This window comes from Neovison vison, chromosome 1 (assembly GCF_020171115.1).
Source record: "Neovison vison isolate M4711 chromosome 1, ASM_NN_V1, whole genome shotgun sequence".
Lineage (NCBI taxonomy): Eukaryota > Metazoa > Chordata > Mammalia > Carnivora > Mustelidae > Neogale > Neogale vison.
The window spans coordinates 43,162,084-43,181,194 of record NC_058091.1 but is presented as its reverse complement, the minus strand read 5'-3'; the positions used below and the strand labels follow the sequence as shown (position 1 = coordinate 43,181,194).

The 19,111-nt window shown below is 38.4% G+C and overlaps 1 protein-coding gene across 1 annotated transcript in view; it reads left to right on the top strand.

Moving 5' to 3' along the window:
• Positions 1 to 14,595, top strand: part of HTR1E (5-hydroxytryptamine receptor 1E) — a 118,548-nt gene extending 103,953 nt beyond the window's left edge. Inside the window, exon 3 of the mRNA XM_044246084.1 lies at positions 14,509 to 14,595. Coding sequence (XP_044102019.1) covers positions 14,509 to 14,555 — 47 coding nt within the window. The 3' untranslated portion in view covers positions 14,556 to 14,595. The remainder of the gene's footprint in view (positions 1 to 14,508) is intronic.
• The last annotated feature ends 4,516 nt before the right edge of the window (positions 14,596 to 19,111 follow it).

The following is a 19,111-nucleotide window of genomic DNA, read 5'->3' as shown; positions in this document are numbered from 1 at the left end:
AGATAGCATATGGTAAACTTACGATCTATCTTTAACTGTCCCCAGAAACATGCATTGCGATGCTCCCAATTCTAAAACATACTTTTCTGTTACACTATTCTAATTTGATTAAAAGTTGTTGATGATTTATAATCAGATTTCATTTTGACTAATCCTATAACATTTTCCTCCCCTTCTCAATTCCAATCATTCTTCTTAAAATAGAAGGTTAAACGGGACATTTCCAAATCTCAGCTGAAACTAATAGGTGTCACTTAACTCTAGGTTCTTTTTTTTTTAAGGTTTATTTTTTTATTTTTTATTTATTTATTTGACAGAGAAAGATAGCTCACACATAGGCAGAGAGGCAGGGGGGGTGCTTCCTGAGGGAAGCAGATTCCCTGGGAGCCTGATGCAGGGCTCGATCCCAGGACCCTGAGATCATGACCTGAGCTGAAGGCAGAGGCTTACCCCACTGAGCCACGCAGGCGTCCCTTAACTCTAGGTTCTAAAAAGAGTTGCCAACTATCCATACAGGACTGGCAAAGAAGGATCCCCCCAACCCACCCAAAGAAAAGAAAACTACAATCCATAGCATTTCACCAACCTCCAGGATACAGGAAAGCAAGCCAATAAGTGATTTAAGGTTGTTGGTGAGTCCTTGACCAGAACTCTGAGTGTTATGCATTTCCAACCCAACCCCACTAGAGGTCTTCCATCCCCTGCCACTAGCCTAAGGATAGGGCTTTCAGAAACTGCTCAGAGAGAACAGAGGTGTTTTCTGAGAAAATGATGGGTGGACAATAAGGAAGGGAGCCCCAGGAGAACATTACTGAGCACTGAGCTTGCGTAACCATGGAACAGAGTTTAACCTGTGTCCTGTGGGGTTGGAGAGGGAACATTCTGGGGCCTGTTATTATCTAGAAAACCTTACAGGAGAGGCTGGCTGGAGTGACTTTTGACTGGATGGGGCAAAGAGAAAACATGACATTTACACTCATAGTGGGTCAAGCAGAACAGAATCAGGCTTGAGTGACCTGGGAGGGACCTTGCCCCAGAGGACTGCTAAAGAGGTGAGCTGAGCCACACAGAAAGATACTGCATGGCACAGACAAGAATGGACATTGCAAGGGGGTAGCCAGTGAACACAAAGCTAACTTCAGAGAAATGTTGAAGGCTCTTGGCCAGGGAGGGAGAGGGATATCTGAAAAACCAATGAAAAACTCCACAAGAGAAAGAGCTAGCATTTGGGCATGAGCCACAGAGATCACCAGTTCTAGATTACAGTCATACTGGGCAAGGCCAGATTGCTTCCATTCCAAATGATCAGAACCGATTTGAACCTACAGTAACTATCCTACTAAAATAAAAATGTTACAAAACCTGAAAACAAGACATCTTAATAGGTTATGCTTGAATTAATTTACTTTTTATGGCAAAGAGATTAAAAACACTAGCAGTTTTGAAGGCACAGAGGGAGTGAGGGAAGGAAGTGATATTATTATTATTATTATTATTATTATTGTTATTATTATGCATCCTCTGGCACAAAATAAATAGTTTCTGGCAAACCAGGCTTAACCTTAGAATCATATAAATTGGTTTTTAAGGGAATGGGAAACCTAAAAGAGATCAGAAAAACACAGGTGAGACTCGCCTTTCAAAACCATATTGATTCTGCCTGGAAACCAACTATTATACAAATACAAATTGCAACACAGGTTTGTTCAAGAGAAAGAGTTTGTTGGCATAGTATCAAATCATGCCCAGTAACCAAATGACCATCTACTTTCTATGCAAACAGATGTGTCAGTCCCTGCTATTGTCAAGAGATCAGTCACTCACCAACTTCAATTAGAGACTGTGAATCAATACTCTGGTTTAAGAAGCGTAACTACTCTAATCCACACAAAAGGATGGATTTCCTCAAGGAAATTTTCTCATGAATTTCTCATCCATGATCAAAATTTACAATAGACTTTACCAAGGTATTGTCAAAATACGATCTTGAGACCTGTAGGTACATCATGATGACAAAGTCAGATCTGGGGCCTCATTCTTTACAGTATTTCTAATAGAAAACTGCAAGCCTAGATACTCCCCATGCCTGGGATGGACTACAGGCAGTCTAAGCAGTTGTAAGCCACAGCCCACAGGCCCTCATGTTGTTCATCTTGAGGATTGCTACCTGGGTTAGATTTCTAGGGCTGCCATAGCAAAGTAACACAGACTGTGTGTCTTAAACAACAGAAATTTATTTTCTCACAATTCTGGAAGCTGGAAATCCAAGATCAAGCTGTAGGAAAATTCCCTTTCTGGTGAGGTCTATCTCCCTGGCTTGTACATGGTCACCTTTCCACTGAGTCCTCAATTACCTTCCCTCTGTGATCACAGGTGAGAGTTCTCAGGTGTCTTTTGCTCTTACAAAATTAGCAATTCTGTTGGATTAGGGCCCCAACCTTATGACCTCATTTAACCTTAACTATCTCTTCAAAGGCTTTGTCTCCAAAACAGTCACACTGAGGTTAAGCCTTCCATGGTTTACAGACTTGGAGTGGGGAAATGATGACACAACTCAGTCCATAACACAACCATTTTGGCAATAAGAGCAGAAATCAGGGTGGTTAATGTGAAAATGGAAGTCTAAAATTTAATCCTGTCCTCTAACTTCTCAGAATTCTAAGATTAGCTATTCAACCAAAGTAACGCTTTACTGATTCAGACATCACTAATTTGAAATTCACACTGGAGAATCTGAAGCTTCCACTCGTACCCTAGTGGCCAAAGTAATCACCGAGGCAATTGCAAGAGTTCACGAGACTGCAGAAGAATTGAGAAACAAGAAAGAATAAATTTCACCCACTGCCATTGGTATGTAAGTAATGAGCAGGTTTCTACTTACTCTATTCTTGCCATGAAAGCGGGTTGGCCAGCTCTTCCTTCAGTGTTCCCTACTCATCTTTAGTCAACTAACTATATCTTCACTGCTCTACTCTTCAAAAATAGGTCTTTTCAAGAATTTCTGAGCTCTCGTGGTGAGGAGCAAGATGGTAAAAGAGTACAACTAAATTTCTCCTGGTCTGAGGAATTCAGCTAGATGGTTATCAAACCATTCTGAACATATACAAACTCAACAGGAGATCACAGAGAAGAATAGCAGCAATTCTTTGAACAGAAAAGAGACCACTTTCTGGAAGGTAGGGCGTGTGGAGAAGTAAATCTAAGATGATACATGGGAAGTTAGACCATGGGGGGAGGGAGCTGGCTCCCAGCAAGTGAGAGAGCAGCAGAGCACAAAATTGGAACTTTTAGAAGTCTACTTCACAGAGGGATATTGCTCCAGAGGCTAATAAGAGGGAGTGGAGCCCTGGCTGGGTCAGTGTGGTCTCAAGACTCTGGAGTCACAGAAAGACCAGAGGTGTCTGAGTGTGGCAGAGCTCCCAGGTATCAGAGCAGGGAAGCTGGATGCAAAAACAGAGCCCAGTAATGAGCTCTCAGCTCAGGGTTGCCATCAACCATGATCCGAGGCAAAGTCCAGCCATGACTCTTTGAGCAGGGACCCCACAAGTGGCGGATCTGGGGAGACCCCCCTCCTTCTTCCTCTGGGAGGAGTGGCACGGGATCACCATGGCAGGAACCTGCTGGGTTTGGAGACTCCAAATGGGGCCATGCACCAGAGATAGAAACACTCAGTCACAGGCTGAGTGAGCTCAGAGCATGGCCAGAGACAAGGGAGATGGGAGGGATTGACTACTCTTCTCTGAGGGTGCACTAAGGAGTGGGGACTTGAGCTCTTGGCTCCTTGGGAACAGACACTGGGTAGCTACCAGCTTCATTCCCGTCCTCCAAAGATGTACAGAAAGTGTTCAGGGAACAAATGCACCCAAAAGCGAACCTGAGAAGATTACTTAGCCCAGCCCCTGGCAAGGATGGTGTAATTCCGCCTCAGGCAAAGACATTTGACAATCACGGCAACAGGCCCCTCCCCCAGAAGATCAGCAAGAACATCCAGCCAAGACCAAGTTCACCAATCAAGAACTGCAGAATTCCAGAGCTAGGGGAAAACAATGCATAGAATTCATGGCTTTTTTCCCATGATCCTTTAGTCTTTTAAAGTTAATTTTTTTTAATTTTCATTATTTTTTGGTCTTCTATTTTTTAAATTTTTTCTTTCCTATTTTAACATATTTTAACTATTTTCTTATCAATACCTTTTTAAAAATCTATTTTAATTTTCATTTTTATAGTAAAATTCTATCCCTTTATTGTATTTAACCTTATTCTTTGTATACATATAAGTTTTTCTTTCTTTAAAATTTTGGGATACAGTTTCTTCTAACAGAACAAAATATACCCTAAATCTAGCATATGGCTTTGTTCTAATCTCCAGCCTGATCACATTCTCTCCTTTTCTTCTTTTCTTTTCTCAACCACCTGATTATCTTATCAATTCCTTTTAAAAAAAATTTTAAATTTTTATTTCTGCAGTCATATTCCATCCCTTCATTGTGTTTACCCATATTTTTATAGATATAGAGGTTTTTCTTTCTTTAAAATTCTGGGACGCAGTTTCTTCCAACATACCAAAATACACCCAAAATCAAGTGTGTGGCTCTGTTCTATTCACCAACTTAATCATATTCTTTTATTTTCTTCTTTTTTCTCTCCCTGGTTTCAAGTCTCTTCTGATTTGGTTAGTGTATATTTTTCTGGGGTCATTATTACCCTTTTAGCATTTTGTTCTCTCATTCATCTATTCTTCTCTGGGCAAAATGACAAGGTGGAAAAACTCACCTCAAATAAAAGGACAGGAGACAGTACTGACCATTAGGGACCTAATCAATACTAATATTAGTAAAATGTCAGAACTAGAGTTCAGAATGATGATTATAAAGATGCTAGCTGGGCTTTAAAAGAGCATAGAAGATACTAGAGAATCCCTTTCTGAAAAAATAAAAGAACAAAAATCTAACCAAGTTGAAACCACAAAAGCTACTAAAGAGGTGCAATCAAAAAGAGAGGCTCTTACAGCTAGGATAAATTAGGCAGAAGAAAGAATTAGTGATATAGAAGACCAAATGATGGAGAATAAAGAAGCTGAGAAACAGAGATAAACAACTACAGGATCATGAGGGAAAAATTCAAGAGATAAATGATGCCATTAGACAAAACAATATTAGAATAATTGGGATCCCAGAGGAAGAAGAGAGGGGACAGAAGGTATACTGGAACAAATTATAGCAGAGAACTTCTCTAATTTGGGGAAGAAAACAGGCATCAAAATCCAGGAGGCACAGAGAACCCCCTCAAAATCAATAAAAATAGATCAACACCTCGTCATCTAATAGTAAAACTTAAAAGTCTCAGAGACAAAGAGAAAATCCTAAAAGCAACTCAGGACCAGAGGTCTGTTACCCAGAATGGCAGAAATATTAGAATGGCAGCAGACCTATGCACAGAGACTTGGCAGGCCAGAAAGGACTGACCTGATACAGTCAGAGCACTAAACAAGAAAAATGTACAGCAAATAATACTATATCCAGCTAGGCTGTCATTGAAAATAAAAGGAGAGATAAGAAGCTTCCAGGACAAACAAAAACTGAAAGAATTTGCAAACACCAAACAGCCCTAAACAGCCCTACAGGAAATATTGAAAGGGGTTCTCTAAGCAAAGAGAGCCTAAAAGTTACAGACCAGAAAGGAACAGAGACAATATACAGTAACAGTCACCTTACAGACAATACAATGGCACTAAATTCATATTTCCCAATAGTTACCCTGAATGTAAATGGGCTAAATGCCCCAATCAAAAAACACAGGGTATCAGAATGGATAAAAACCAAAACCTATCAATATGCTGTCTGAAAGAAACTCACTTTAGACCTAAAGGCACCTCCAGATTTAAAGTGAGGGAGTGGAAAACAATTTACCATGCTAATGGACATCAAAAGAAAGCTGGGGTAGTCTGAGCCAAAGACTATAATAAGAGATGAGGAAGGACACTATATCACACTCAAAGGGTCTGTCCAACAAGATCTAACAATTTTAAATATCTATGCCCTAACATGAAAGCAGCCAACTATATAAACCAATGAACAAAATCAAAGAAACACATCAACAATAATACAATAATAGTAGGGGATGTTAACACCCACCTCACTGAAATGAACAGCTCATCCAAGCAAAAGATCAACAAGGAAATAAAGGCCTTAAATGACACACTGGACCAGATGGACATCACAGATCTATTCAGAACATCTATCCCAAAGCAACAGAATACACATTCTTCTCTAGTGCACATGGAACATTCTCCAGAATAGATTGCATCCTGGGTCCTAAATCAGGTCTCAACCAGTATCAAAAGATTGGGATCATTCCCTGCATATTTTCAGAACACAATGCTTTGAAACTAGAATTCAACCACAAGAGGAAAGCTGGAAAGAATTCAAATACATGGAGGCTAAAGAACATCCCACTAAAGAATGGTCAACCAGGAAATTAAAGAATTTTTTTAAATTCATGGAAACAAATGAAAATGAAAACACAACAGTTCAAAATCTCTGGGATGCAGTAAGGGCTGTCCTGAGAGGAAAGTGGGTAAAGTCTGTCTCAAGAAACAAGAAAGTTCTCAAATATACAACCTAACCCTACACCTAAAGGGACTGGAGAAAGAACAGCAAAGAAAGCCTAAACCCAGCAGGAGAAGAGAAATCATAAAGATCAGAGCAGAAATCAATGAAATAGAAACAAACAAACAAACAACAACAACAACAACAAAAAAAAAACAGTAGAACAGAACAACAAAACTAGGAGCTGGTTCTCTAAAAGGATTAAGAAGATTGATAAACCCCCGACCAGACTTAGGAAAAGAAAAGAGAAAGGACCCAAATTAATAAAATCATGAATGAAAGAGGAGAGATCACAACCAACATCAAAGAAATACAAACAAAATAAGAACATATTATGAGCAACTATACACCAAATTTGACAATCTGGAAGAAATGGATGTATTCCTAGCGACCTAAAAACTACCAAAACTGAACCAGGAAGAAATAGAAAACCTGAACAGACCCGTAATCAGTAAGGAGATTGAAGCAGTCATCAAAAATCTCCCAACAAACAAGAGCCCAAGGCCAGATGACTTCCCCGGGGAATTCTACCAAACATTTAAAGAAGAATTAATACCTATTCCCCTGAAACTGTTCCAAAAAATGGAGATGGAGGAAAACTTCCAAACTCATTTTATGAGGCCAGCATTACCTTGATCTCCAAACCAGACAAAGACCCCATCAAAAAAGAGAATTACAGAGCAATATCTCTGATGAACACAGATGCAAAAATTCTCACCAAAATACTAGCCAATAGGATCCAACAGTCCATTAAAAGGATTATTCACTACGACCAAGTGGGATTTATTCCAGGACTGCAAGGTTCGTTCAACATCCACAAATCAATATGATACAATACATTAATAAAAAGAAAGAACAAGAACCATACAATAGTCTCAACAGAGGGGTGCCTGGGTGGCTCAGTGGGTTAAAGCCTCTGCCTTTGGCTCAGGTCATGGTCCATTGAGCCATCAGGTTCTCTGCTCAGCAGAGAAGAAACTGGACCATGTCCTTACACCACTCTCTGCTGAGCAGAGAGCCTGCTTCCTCCACTCTCTCTGCCTGCCTCTTCGCCTACTTGTGATCTCTGCCTGTCAAATAAATAAATAAATCTTTTAAAAAAAATACTCTCAATAGATGCAGAAAAAGCACTTGTCAAAGTACAGTATGCTTTCTTTTCGTTTTAAGATTTTATTTATTTACTTGACAGAGAGATAGAGAGAGAGCACAATTAAGCAGAGCAGTAGGGAGAGAGAGAGAGAGAGAGAAGCAGGCTTTCTGCTGAGCAGGGAGCTCAATGTGGGGCTCAATCCCAGGACCCAGGAATCATGACCCAAGCTGCTTAAACAACTGAGCCACCCAGGTGCCCTACAGCATCCTTTTTTGATCAAAACTCTTCACAGTGTACGGATATAGAATATATACCTCAATATCATAAAAGCCATCTATGAAAAACCCACAGCAAATATCATTCTCAATGGGGAAAAACTGAGAGCCTTTCCCCTGAGGTCAGGAACATGCAGGGCTGTCCATTCTCACCACTGCCATTCAGCCTAGTACTAGAAGTCCTGGCCTCAGCAATCAGACAACAAAAAGAAATAAAAAATATCTGAATTGGCAAAGAAGACATCAAACTCTCACTCTTTGCAGATGATATGATATTTTATGCAGAAAACCCAGAAGACTTCACTCCAAAACTGCTAGAACTCACAGGAATTCAGTAAAGTGTCAGGATAGAAAATCCACGCACAGAAATCAGTTGCATTTCTATACACCAACAAGACAGAAGTAAGAGAAATTAAGGAATCCATCTCATTTACAATTGCACCCAAAACCATAAGATACCTAGGAATAAATCTAACCAAAGAGGCAAAGAATCTGTACTCAGAAAACTATAGAACACACATGAAAGAAATTGAGGAAGACACAAAGGAATGGAAAAATGTTCCATGCTCATGGATTAAAAGAACAAATATTGTGAAAATGTCTATTCTACCTAGAGCAATCTACACATTTAATGCAATTCCTATCAAAATACCATCAACTCGTTTCAAAGAAATGGAACAAATAATCCTAAAACTTATATGGAACCAGGAAAGACCCCAAATAGCCAGAGGAATGTTGAAAAAGAAAACCAAAGTTGGCAGCATCACAATTCCAGACTTCAAGCTCTATTACAAAGCTGTAATCATCAAGACAGTATGGTACTGGCACAAAAACAGACACATAGATCAATGGAACAGAATAGAGAGCCCAGAAATAGACCCTCAACTCTGGTCAACTAATTTTTGACAAAGCAGGAAAGAATGTCCAATGGAGGAAAGAAAGACAATCTCTTCAACGAATGGTGTTGGGAAAATTGGATAGCCACATGCAGAAGAAGGAAACTGGACCATGTCCTTACACCACATACAAAAATAGACTCAAAATGAATGAAAGACTCATTATGATACAGGAATCCATCAAAATCCTTGAGGAGAACACAAGCAATAACCTCTGTGACTTCAGCTGCAGCAACTTGCGAGACATGTCTCCAGAGGCAAAGGAAAAAAGGTAAAAATGAACTATTGGGAATTCATGAAGATAAAAAGCTTTTGCACAGCAATGGAAATGTTGGGTCCATTATCAAAGGAACGAGACTGAGACAAAGTTATGCAAAGCCTTATTCTATGCCAAGCATTAGAAGTTAGACTGACCGGCCAGGGAAATGAGGCTGAGACAAAGTGAAAGTTATGTAAAGCTTTATTCTATGCCAAGCATTAGAAGTCAGACTGACCGGCCAGGGCCGCCTCCGAAGAGAGTGATGCCCCTTGGTCTTACAGGCTAGTTTTTATAGGGCACAATCACAGACATCTACATATGTGGCTTTGGCTGATTGGATATCTCCTATCTGCGTGTTTTAGTAACGGTTACCAATGGCCTTGTTTTAGGTATGTGTTTTAGTAATAGTTACCTGGAACTGGCCTTGTTTTAGGTGTGTGTTTTAGTAACAGTTACCTTGTTTTAGGTGTTGTGTTTTAGTAAGTTACCTGGAACCGAGAGCAGTAACTTTTCTAGACAACAAAATGTCTATCTAGGCAATATGGAGTCACTATGGCTAAGTAGGCCCAGGCAGGCCCTAGGGGGTTAACATGTTTTAATGTGGAATCGACCCCAACAGAAACAGTCAACAAAACCAAAACAACCAAAAGAATTGGAGAAGATATTTGCAAATGACATATCAGATAAAGGGCTAGTATCCAAAATCTATAAAGAACTTATCAAACTCAACACCCACCGAACAAATAATCCAATTAAAAAATGGGTAGACGACATGAACAGACATTTCTGCAAAAAAGACATCCACATGGCCAAAAGACACATGAAAAAGTGTTCAACATCACTCAGCATCAGGGAAATACAAATCAAAACCACAATGAGATACCACCTCAAACCAGTTAGAATTGCTGAAATTAACTAGTCAAGAAATGGCAGGTGTTGCTGAGGACATGGAGAAAGGGGGGCTCTCCTACATTGTTGGTGGGAATGCAAGCTGGTGCAGCAACTCTGGAAAACAGTATGGAGGTTCCTCAAAAAAGTTGAAAATAGAGCTACCCTACGACCCAGCAATTGCCCTACTGGGTATTTACCCCAAAGATACAAATGTAGTGATCCAAAGGGGCACATGCACCTGAATGTTTATAGCAGCAATGTCCACAGTTGCAGACTATGGAAAGAGACTAGATGACCATCAACAGATGAATGGATGAAGAAGATGTGGTATATATATACAATGGAATACTATGCAGCCATCAAAAGAAATGAAATCTTGCTGCAATGACATGGATGGAACTAGAGGGTATTATGTTAAGCGAAATAAGTCAATCAGAGAAAGACAGTTATCATATGATCTCACTGATATAAGGAATTTGAGAAACAAGACAGAGGATCATAGGGGGAGTGGAAAATGAAACAAGATGAAACCAGAGAGGGAGACAAACCATGAGACTCTTAACCTCAGGAAACAAACTAAGGGTTGCTGGTGCAGGGGGAGGGCTAGGTTAGCTGGGTGATGGACACTGGAAAGGGTATGTGCTATGGTGAGTGCTGTGAATTGTGTAAGACTGATGAATCACAGACCTGTATCCCCGAAACAAATCATACATTATATGTTAATTTAAAAATTTTTCTGAGCTCCTCGTGTATTTATAAATCATACCCAAGATTCTCAACCAGAGAGTCATTTAATTTATACAGAGTTGCTCTTCTCTAAATTTCCAGATCTATTCCACTACCTCTGGTTATGCCATACACCTCTTCTTGCTAGTTATTTTTCCTAAGCAGGTCTTTAAATAATTGTGAATTCTTTCAAGCCAGGTACTACTGACTTTTAATGTTTTTTAAATATCCAAAGGGCTCAACACAGGGTAGAAACACAATGCAGTAAATATTTTTCTCTTCAAAGTACCTCAAGTTCAAACCTCTCACTCCTTCAAATCAATCTTTCTAAGTAATGTTAATTACTGAGGCTGTGCCGCATCTGGCATTTTATTCATGCTTCACATCTCAAATCAATTCTGGAGCAAAAACTCTGTGATATCAAGAAAGAAACATAAAAGAGGTCTGAAAATTGACAATTTTTTTTATAAGGTGGAAAGAATCACTAAGCAGTAGTCAAGGAACGTCACCTAGGGAAGTTTTAATGTAGAAAGGAAAGTTCATACTTGAAGTACTAAGTGGGAAAACAATTTAATGTTAGCTTACATGTATTGGTGTGAATTATTTAAATGATAAGAATAAAATTAGTTCTTTTCTTAAGACCAAATAAATGCAAACCTCTTGAATTTTCTGAAATACTAAAGCAAAGTTTTGGGTAGAATGGGATGGGGTAGGACAGGGCCAGGGAGGTTGTGATTGTATTTTTTTTTTTTTCAGAGAATTCATCACCTAAGAGCAACTTCTACCCCTTTCCAAAAGAATAAGCTTACAGGGGTCACATTTTGGCCTCACTGCAATATGAGTCAGTGATGAAAATTTGCCCCTCACAGCTCTGTGAAGTAATATTTTTCAACCCTTTCAAATTGCATCTCTTACTCTAACTTGTCTTTACAACTGCACTTTTCTAAAAGTCATCCATGATATAATTATGTACACACTTGAAGCATATAAGCTAAAAATACATACTTTCACTAAAACTCTAGATACAAAAGGATAGGATAGATGGCACTGAATTGCCTAAGATATCCATTCTAGAACCTAAGCAAAGATTCTCAGCACTTTCTAATGCAGACTTTTACAATCCTGAAACTCCAGGCAGAGAAAGCTCATTACTCCCTCTTCCTGAAGTCCTTGAAGTTTGATAATCCAAGCAGCATTCTCAAAAGGTTTTGGACAAAACATTGACTTTATATGGACATAACTATTATTCACATTAAGCCTGTCTTATTTATTTATTTATTTATTTGTTTATTTATTTTAATCCCAGTATAGTTAACAAGCAGTGTGGAGATTCCTCAAAAATTTAAAAGTAGAACTGCCTACAATCCAGCATCAATCTTGTCTTTGATCCGTCTCTGAAATATTTCTTTAAATGACAGCTTTTGGGTTGTGCCAAAATTATACAGCAAGGATTCCCCACTTGATCCAATGGTTAATCTTACTCAATAAAACCTATGCAGCAAGTTCGGAAAATAGCCAAACATGTTTCCTCTCCCTGCAACGGCCGATGCAAAGAAGTGTGAGCTAAATGAATGGTTCTTGTTTTAAACCCCTAAGTTTTGAGGTGGTTTGTTATTCAGTAAAAAGCTAACTGACACACCATGAGATTTCAAATAAAAGTCTACCATTCCCCTCAGCTTTGACTTCAACTCCTATAATCCCTTGTTTAAACTGGTCATTGTGAGGTCTTTTATTTTTCCTACACAGTGGGATTATGGGATTGTGTCCGGAAACCAACCCAGAGATCCGAGGGATTGTCCATAAAAGGGAGTGTGGGAGTGTAATAGTTTTCACCAGCTGGGTTTGACTCATTTTCAGCTGTCCTATCTAAGCAATGTATTCTAAACGGCTGAAATACACACAACAAGAACAGCATCTTTCCTTGGAAAGTAATTTGAAGCCTTGTGAAACAATGAAAGCTTTTGAGCAAAACAACAGTTTTCCTTTGTCTTTTTTAATGCAGAAAGCAGGTGGCCTATGGCATCCTATAGCCACAAAAAAAGCCTTTCAATTTCAATCCATCTGAACAGAAACTGGACAGTTATTTGGATCAATCATGGATCAAAGCCTCAAATATCTGTAGTTTTTGTATTGGTTAGAGATCGCAATTGAACCAAGGGTGAATGATAAAACTAAGTTGTAGCACATCCAAAATAAACCATTAATTTGTCATTGATAAAAGTCATTCCATTTTCTGCTATTACAATTACAGTTATGGTATCTATTTTTTCTGATTCCTGTGACAAAATATGGTATTTTAAAATTTTGCATACTTGATAACTATTCTTGCTTAACTTTAGGACATTGGATAGGTTTTTCCCACCAACTTCTTCAGGCCAAAAGTTATTCTGAAGTATTTTTCTTGTCTGCCAATGAGGAGGCAAAAACTGACAACCGAAGTGGAGAGTCATCACAACAAATATCCCAGGGAGGATCCTTGTAACATTTGCAGAGTTAAGTCTTCAGACATTTTTATTACTTGTCGAGTTTTCTTTTCTGCCATCTTTATTCTTGTTGCATTTGTGGGGAGCTTTAACATGCTTAAGGGAATTTTGATTGAGATACTGTACCTCTTCTTCTCTGAAGAATGTATTCCATGAGGAATTCAGAAACTCTTCTCATGTCATGCCAAAATGAACTCAAATAAGAAATACTCCCTTTACAATGCAGGTATCTGATAGGCAGATCAGTTACATATGGGATTTTTTTTTTTTTTTTGAAACTAGAAGCCTGGTAAAATAAAACAGAGTTGACATTCTCAAGTCGAACAGACTCAAATCTTTAGGTTAAAACAGTGATAATTTTACTTGTGTGCTGGATGAGGAAAAGTCACTGAGGATATAGACTTTACAAAAGTGAGAAATGGATTTCTTTCTCCATCATCAAATGATTAGATATTATTTAAAAGTTTATTATATCCTGGGGGGAACAGTCCAAGATTAATTTCACAATTATTAGAAGCAGATACTGACATTGATAAAAGGAAGTTGTTGAAAATTGCACCCTGGCTTTTCTACTGTTAAAACACTCTAACTTCCTGTCACTTAGATAGCAACCTGGGCTGTACGTGATCACAGGCTTGAGTTCACATTATAAAAATAAATAACCCAGTGAACCTTTTTCATGAGAGAACACCTTTCAGAGTTAGAGGAAAAAGAGAAGGCCTGGTCTGTTCCATGGTTTCACATTACACCAGAGTGAACTCAATCCCTCAGGACACTTAACAAGTGATGAATAATTATAACCCCTTTATTCAGAATCCAGTAATTAGGTTGATGGAAAAGCAACTCTTTTGGATGGGTGTCAATTTATTACAGCAAGTATAAACTCCTCCAAACTTTCCATAGCTACCAACACCATATTATGTGTCTCCATCCCTTATCTCACTTAATCTTCACAAACAACCCCACAGGTAAGTAAGAAAATTGAGGCTAAAGAATCAAGATAACTTTCCTGTGAACATACAGCCTATAAATATTTAATTCAGGATTTGGACCAAAGAAGAGTTTTGCCAACAACTACATTCTTAACCAGTACCTTCCCTGTAACCACAGAAGTAGTAATAAGGAAACTGGGAGACCCTTAGTTTTATGGCTATAATTCCCATTTAACTGGTGTGCTTAGTCCATAAAGACAAACCAAAAACAGTTGATTTGCACTACAAATAAAACCAGGCAGTATATTAGACCTGACCCTTAGTGATATTTTCCTTATGTACCCTCAGTCGCTGAGCTTCAACACTCTAAATCAATGGAACCATATGTCAGCTGAGTTTATTGCATGTGGAAAAGCACCCAGGAACAAACAGAAGAAAAAATACGTTGTTTCCAGGAGCAAGTAAGTGATTATTGATCATGATACAGAAGAGTTCACTCAGGGGCTTTGCTGTAGTTGAGTGGGTAAGAAAGAAAGAAAACAGGTTGGTAAAATAGAGCTCCATAAAGAGGTGGGTCTTCTCTATGCTGTCCCCAAACATGATTTGGGAGTATAAATTTGTACCTCAGAGCTTGCCACACACCAACCACAGTGTAACTGTATCAACATACTTTTATTTTATGTTAACCTTCGTTCAGTTCTCCCTCTCTATTCTACTCTCCTTTTCGCCTCAGGCAACCCATGTGAACAATCTCGTCTACCATAATTGTCTTCTTTCTTCCATAAGCATGGTTCATCTCCCCTTCCATAAGCATGTAAAACTCCATTAATCGTGTGCACACACAGGACTCGGTGACTGTTCTTTAAAAACTGGATTATTTTATGCAGTCTTTGGCAACTTCCTTTTCTCACTCATGTTATCTCATGAAAATCCCTCCAAATCAATCAGAAGAGGTAAGTCTAATTCATTCTGGGTCATGGTTGCAGAAAAGTCCATTCTCTTGCATGACAGCATTCACTTTGGTTCTAGATTTTCTCTACTAAGAAACTATGGACTCTGAAAAACAGTCTGAGGGGTTTGAAGTGGCGGGGGGGTGGGAGGTTGGGGTACCAGGTGGTGGGTATTATAGAGGGCACAGCTTGCATGGAGCACTGGGTGTGGTGAAAAAATAATGAATACTGTTTTTCTGAAAATAAATAAATTGGGAAAAAAAAAAAAAAAGAAACCATGCTACAATAAACATGATTGCACAGGTATTTTATGTAGTGGTGATTTTATTTGTAAGGGATCCATTTCCTGGAGTGAAGTTTCTGGGTTAGGGTGTATATGGACTTGTGATTTTAAAATTGTTGCTAGATGTTATATTGCCAAAATGCTGCAACAATTCCTATTTGCACCTGCTGTGAATGTGAGAAGCCTTTGCCCCACATCCTCACCAGCAATGCCTTTTTCATGTCCATCTGTCTAAGAGTTCTAAAATGATATCTTGGTGTTGCTTTAACTTGCATTGCTGGGTCACTAGTGACTGTGAGAATTTTTCACAGGCTTGCTACCCATCTGAATTTTCTGTTCTGTGAATTGTTCACATCTTTTGATTTTATCTCTACTGAGGTCTTTTGACAATTGGTTTTAATTTGTAAGGGGTCTTTGAATTTTATAAGCATTATCCCTCTGTCTGCTGTCTGTATTATAAATATTTTCTCAAGGCTTTCATTTGTATTTTGACTTAGTTTATAATATTTTTTGCCCTATTGATATAATCTGAAATTCTGTCTATTATTTAACAGTTTCCAGGTTTCCAGTCATGGATAAGATGTCTCCAGCACCTAGATTTTTCAGAATTACCTAGATTTTCTTCCACGATATTAAAATGTTTACAGAAAGCTTTTAATCCATTGAAATGATTTTATGGTTTAAAGTGAGGATAAAAGTGGGAGCATACATTTCCTTTTTTATATTAACAGCCAGTTACACAAATACCATTTATTACATAATTCAGTCTTTCACACTGAATTGATATATCTATTCGTTTCCTATTTATTAATTCTCACATATAGTGGGATATATTTTTAGATTCTGTTCTTCCCTATTCTGTCTCATGAATCTATTTATGTATTCCTAGGTCAGCATTTGATATCTATTAGAGCAGGTCCTCCTTTACTATCCTTTTCTTTCCCCCAATATATTTACTTTTGGGGTTTGGAGCATTTATTTTTCCTTTAAAAATTAAGTCATTTTATTCAATCTTCCAATTCTCCCACCACCCAGACTCCTTTGGCATTCTACTTGGGATTGCCTCAAATGCATTTGTTAATTTTGTAAGAAATGACCTTTTATGATATTGTTTTTCAATCCAGTAAAAAGGACGCATTTCCATTTGTTCCAATGTTGTTTAAGTCCCTGACTTGTGACCGCTGCCAATAAAATGAGATCTTTGAAATACTTTTGTTTTCTGTCTCCCTTCATCCTCAATCCTAGATGACACCTTTGAAAATGAATTTCAATTTTTCTAAAAAGTACTTTTATTTCTAGCCCATTATTCGCACTTATTCATACTTATGCCACATTCATTCATTCATTCAAGTAAACCCTTATTGGGAACCTACCATTTGCTATGCATGGTTTCAGGTACTGGGGCTAGGTCAAGCAGAAAAAATCCTCTGCTCTCATAAAGTTTACATATGGGGAAACAGATACTGGACAAAATGAATGAATTAAATATAACTATGTTTAAAGGCTAAAAGAAATATTACAGAGAAAATCAAAACATGAAAGTAGGATATAATGCCATGGCATCAAGCAGAGAGTACATTAAGTGTTGAAGGGTGTGGTCAGGGAAGGTCTGAAGGACAATGTGGCACTGGAGAAAAGACTTGAAAGATGTAAGAGAGAAGTCTGTGTGGATGTCTGAGGAAAAGCAATCCAGGCAGAGGAATGAGAAGTAAGAATGAACTGAGGAGGGGCGCCTGCATGGCACAGTCAGGTAAGTGATCAACGCTTGGTTTCAGCTCAGGTCATGATCTCAGGGTGTGAAGACGGAGCCCCCAAGTCAGAGCAGAGTCTGCTTGAGAGTCTGTTTCCCTCTCCTCCTGCCCCTCCTGCTCGGACTCTCACTCTCTCTCAAATAAATAAATAAATCTTGCAGAAAAAAAAAAAAATAAAGAAAGAATGCACTGAGGAGGGATCATGCCCAACTACTCAGGAACAACAAGAAAACCAGAGTGATGGATGAGGAGTAGAGGGCAGGGTCAGGAAGGGTGAGAGCAGAAGAGTAAGAGATGAGGCCTTAGAGATGATGGGGGTCAGGTCACACAGGGCCTTGCTGCCTATTATAACTTTTACTGAAATTTCACTCTGAGGATATCTTTTTAAAAGCACCATGATCTGGGGTGCCTGGGTGGCTTAGTCAGTTGAGCGTCCAACTCCTGATTTTAACTCAAGTCATGATCTCAGGGTCATGAGATGAGCCCCGCATCAAGCTCTGCACTCAACAAAGGGTGTGTCTGGGATTCTCTCTCCCTTTATCCCTCTGCCCCACCCCCACTTTCTCTCCCTCTCTCTCTCTCTCTGTCAAATAATAAACAAACAAACAAAATCTCCATGATCTGACTTAATGTTTAACGGAAAGATCATTCCTGTGTTAAGAGTAAAGTGTAGGGGAATAAGATGAGTTGGGAGCCTACTGCAATAGTCTAAGCAAGAAATACTAGTGTTATGGACTGGGTGACAAGTGGTCAGAAAAGTACATATTTTTAAGATAGAGCAATGAGGTTTGTTGAAGGATTATATATAGTGTACACGAGAATGAAAGAGTTCAAGGATAACTGAAGATTTTTGACTGAGCAACTGGAAAGATGGAAATCTATTCACTGAGACAGAAAACCATGAGAGGAACAAAGCAAGATGGTAAATGGAGGTGGTAAATCAGGAGTTTTATTTGAACAGGTCTACTAGACTTCCAAGTAGCTGAGATAATAGATGGTTATGCCAGATTGGGGTTCAGGAGAGAAGTCCAGAGTAGAGACATAAATCTAGGAATTGTAAGTATATGGTTGGCACTTGAAAGAATGTAACTGGATAAAACTGTTAATGAGGTAAATGGAGTTTAATGAAGAGAAGCAGCTCAAGGATTTTACCATGAGGAACTCTAAACTGAAAGACTGGGAAGACAGGAGTAGCAAAAAGAAACTGAAAAAATGTGGTCGATGAGACAGGAGGAGAGCCAGCAGAATGTGGCATCTTGGAAGTCAAATGAAAAAAGTATTCTAGAGTGAGGAATGATCAGCTCTGCCAAACACAGCTGAAAAGATGAGATGAAAACTTAGAATTTCCCGGTGGATTTAGCGAGGTGGACGTGATTGGCGACCTCAATAAGAGAAGCTGTGGTCATGTGGATGCCATCAACGATGATTTAAGTGATCCATAAGCAATGAATCTTGGAACACTGAAAAAATTAAATTTAATTTAAAAAATAATACTAATGCATGTTCCTGTAAATAAATAAATAAGTGAGGAAAAAATATATAAATAGCACAGACTTGTGAATAGCATCTGAAAAAGGAAGTGACATAACATAATAAAAAATTATTTAAAAAATAAATTTTAAAATTTTTTAAAAATTAAAAAGGAAGTGATATATTTCTTGAAACTGGGGTTCTAGTTACATTTGGATTGTTAACTATAATTTTATTTTTTATATCAAGTTTTTTCATTGTCAATTAGCATGAGATAAAAAGGCATCTTCATCTCGTATTTAATACTCGCTGGCTCTTGATAGATATTTGTTTGCTAAGTATGTATGATTTTTACATTATAACACTTCCTAGCAAGGGCTTTCCTCATCAAATCAACATGCTAACAAATGACAGGAGTCAAGGACACAGTGGTCTCCTTAAACTGGTAAATGATTATCTTTTACTATGGTACCTACAAGATCTCTGTTGATGACTGT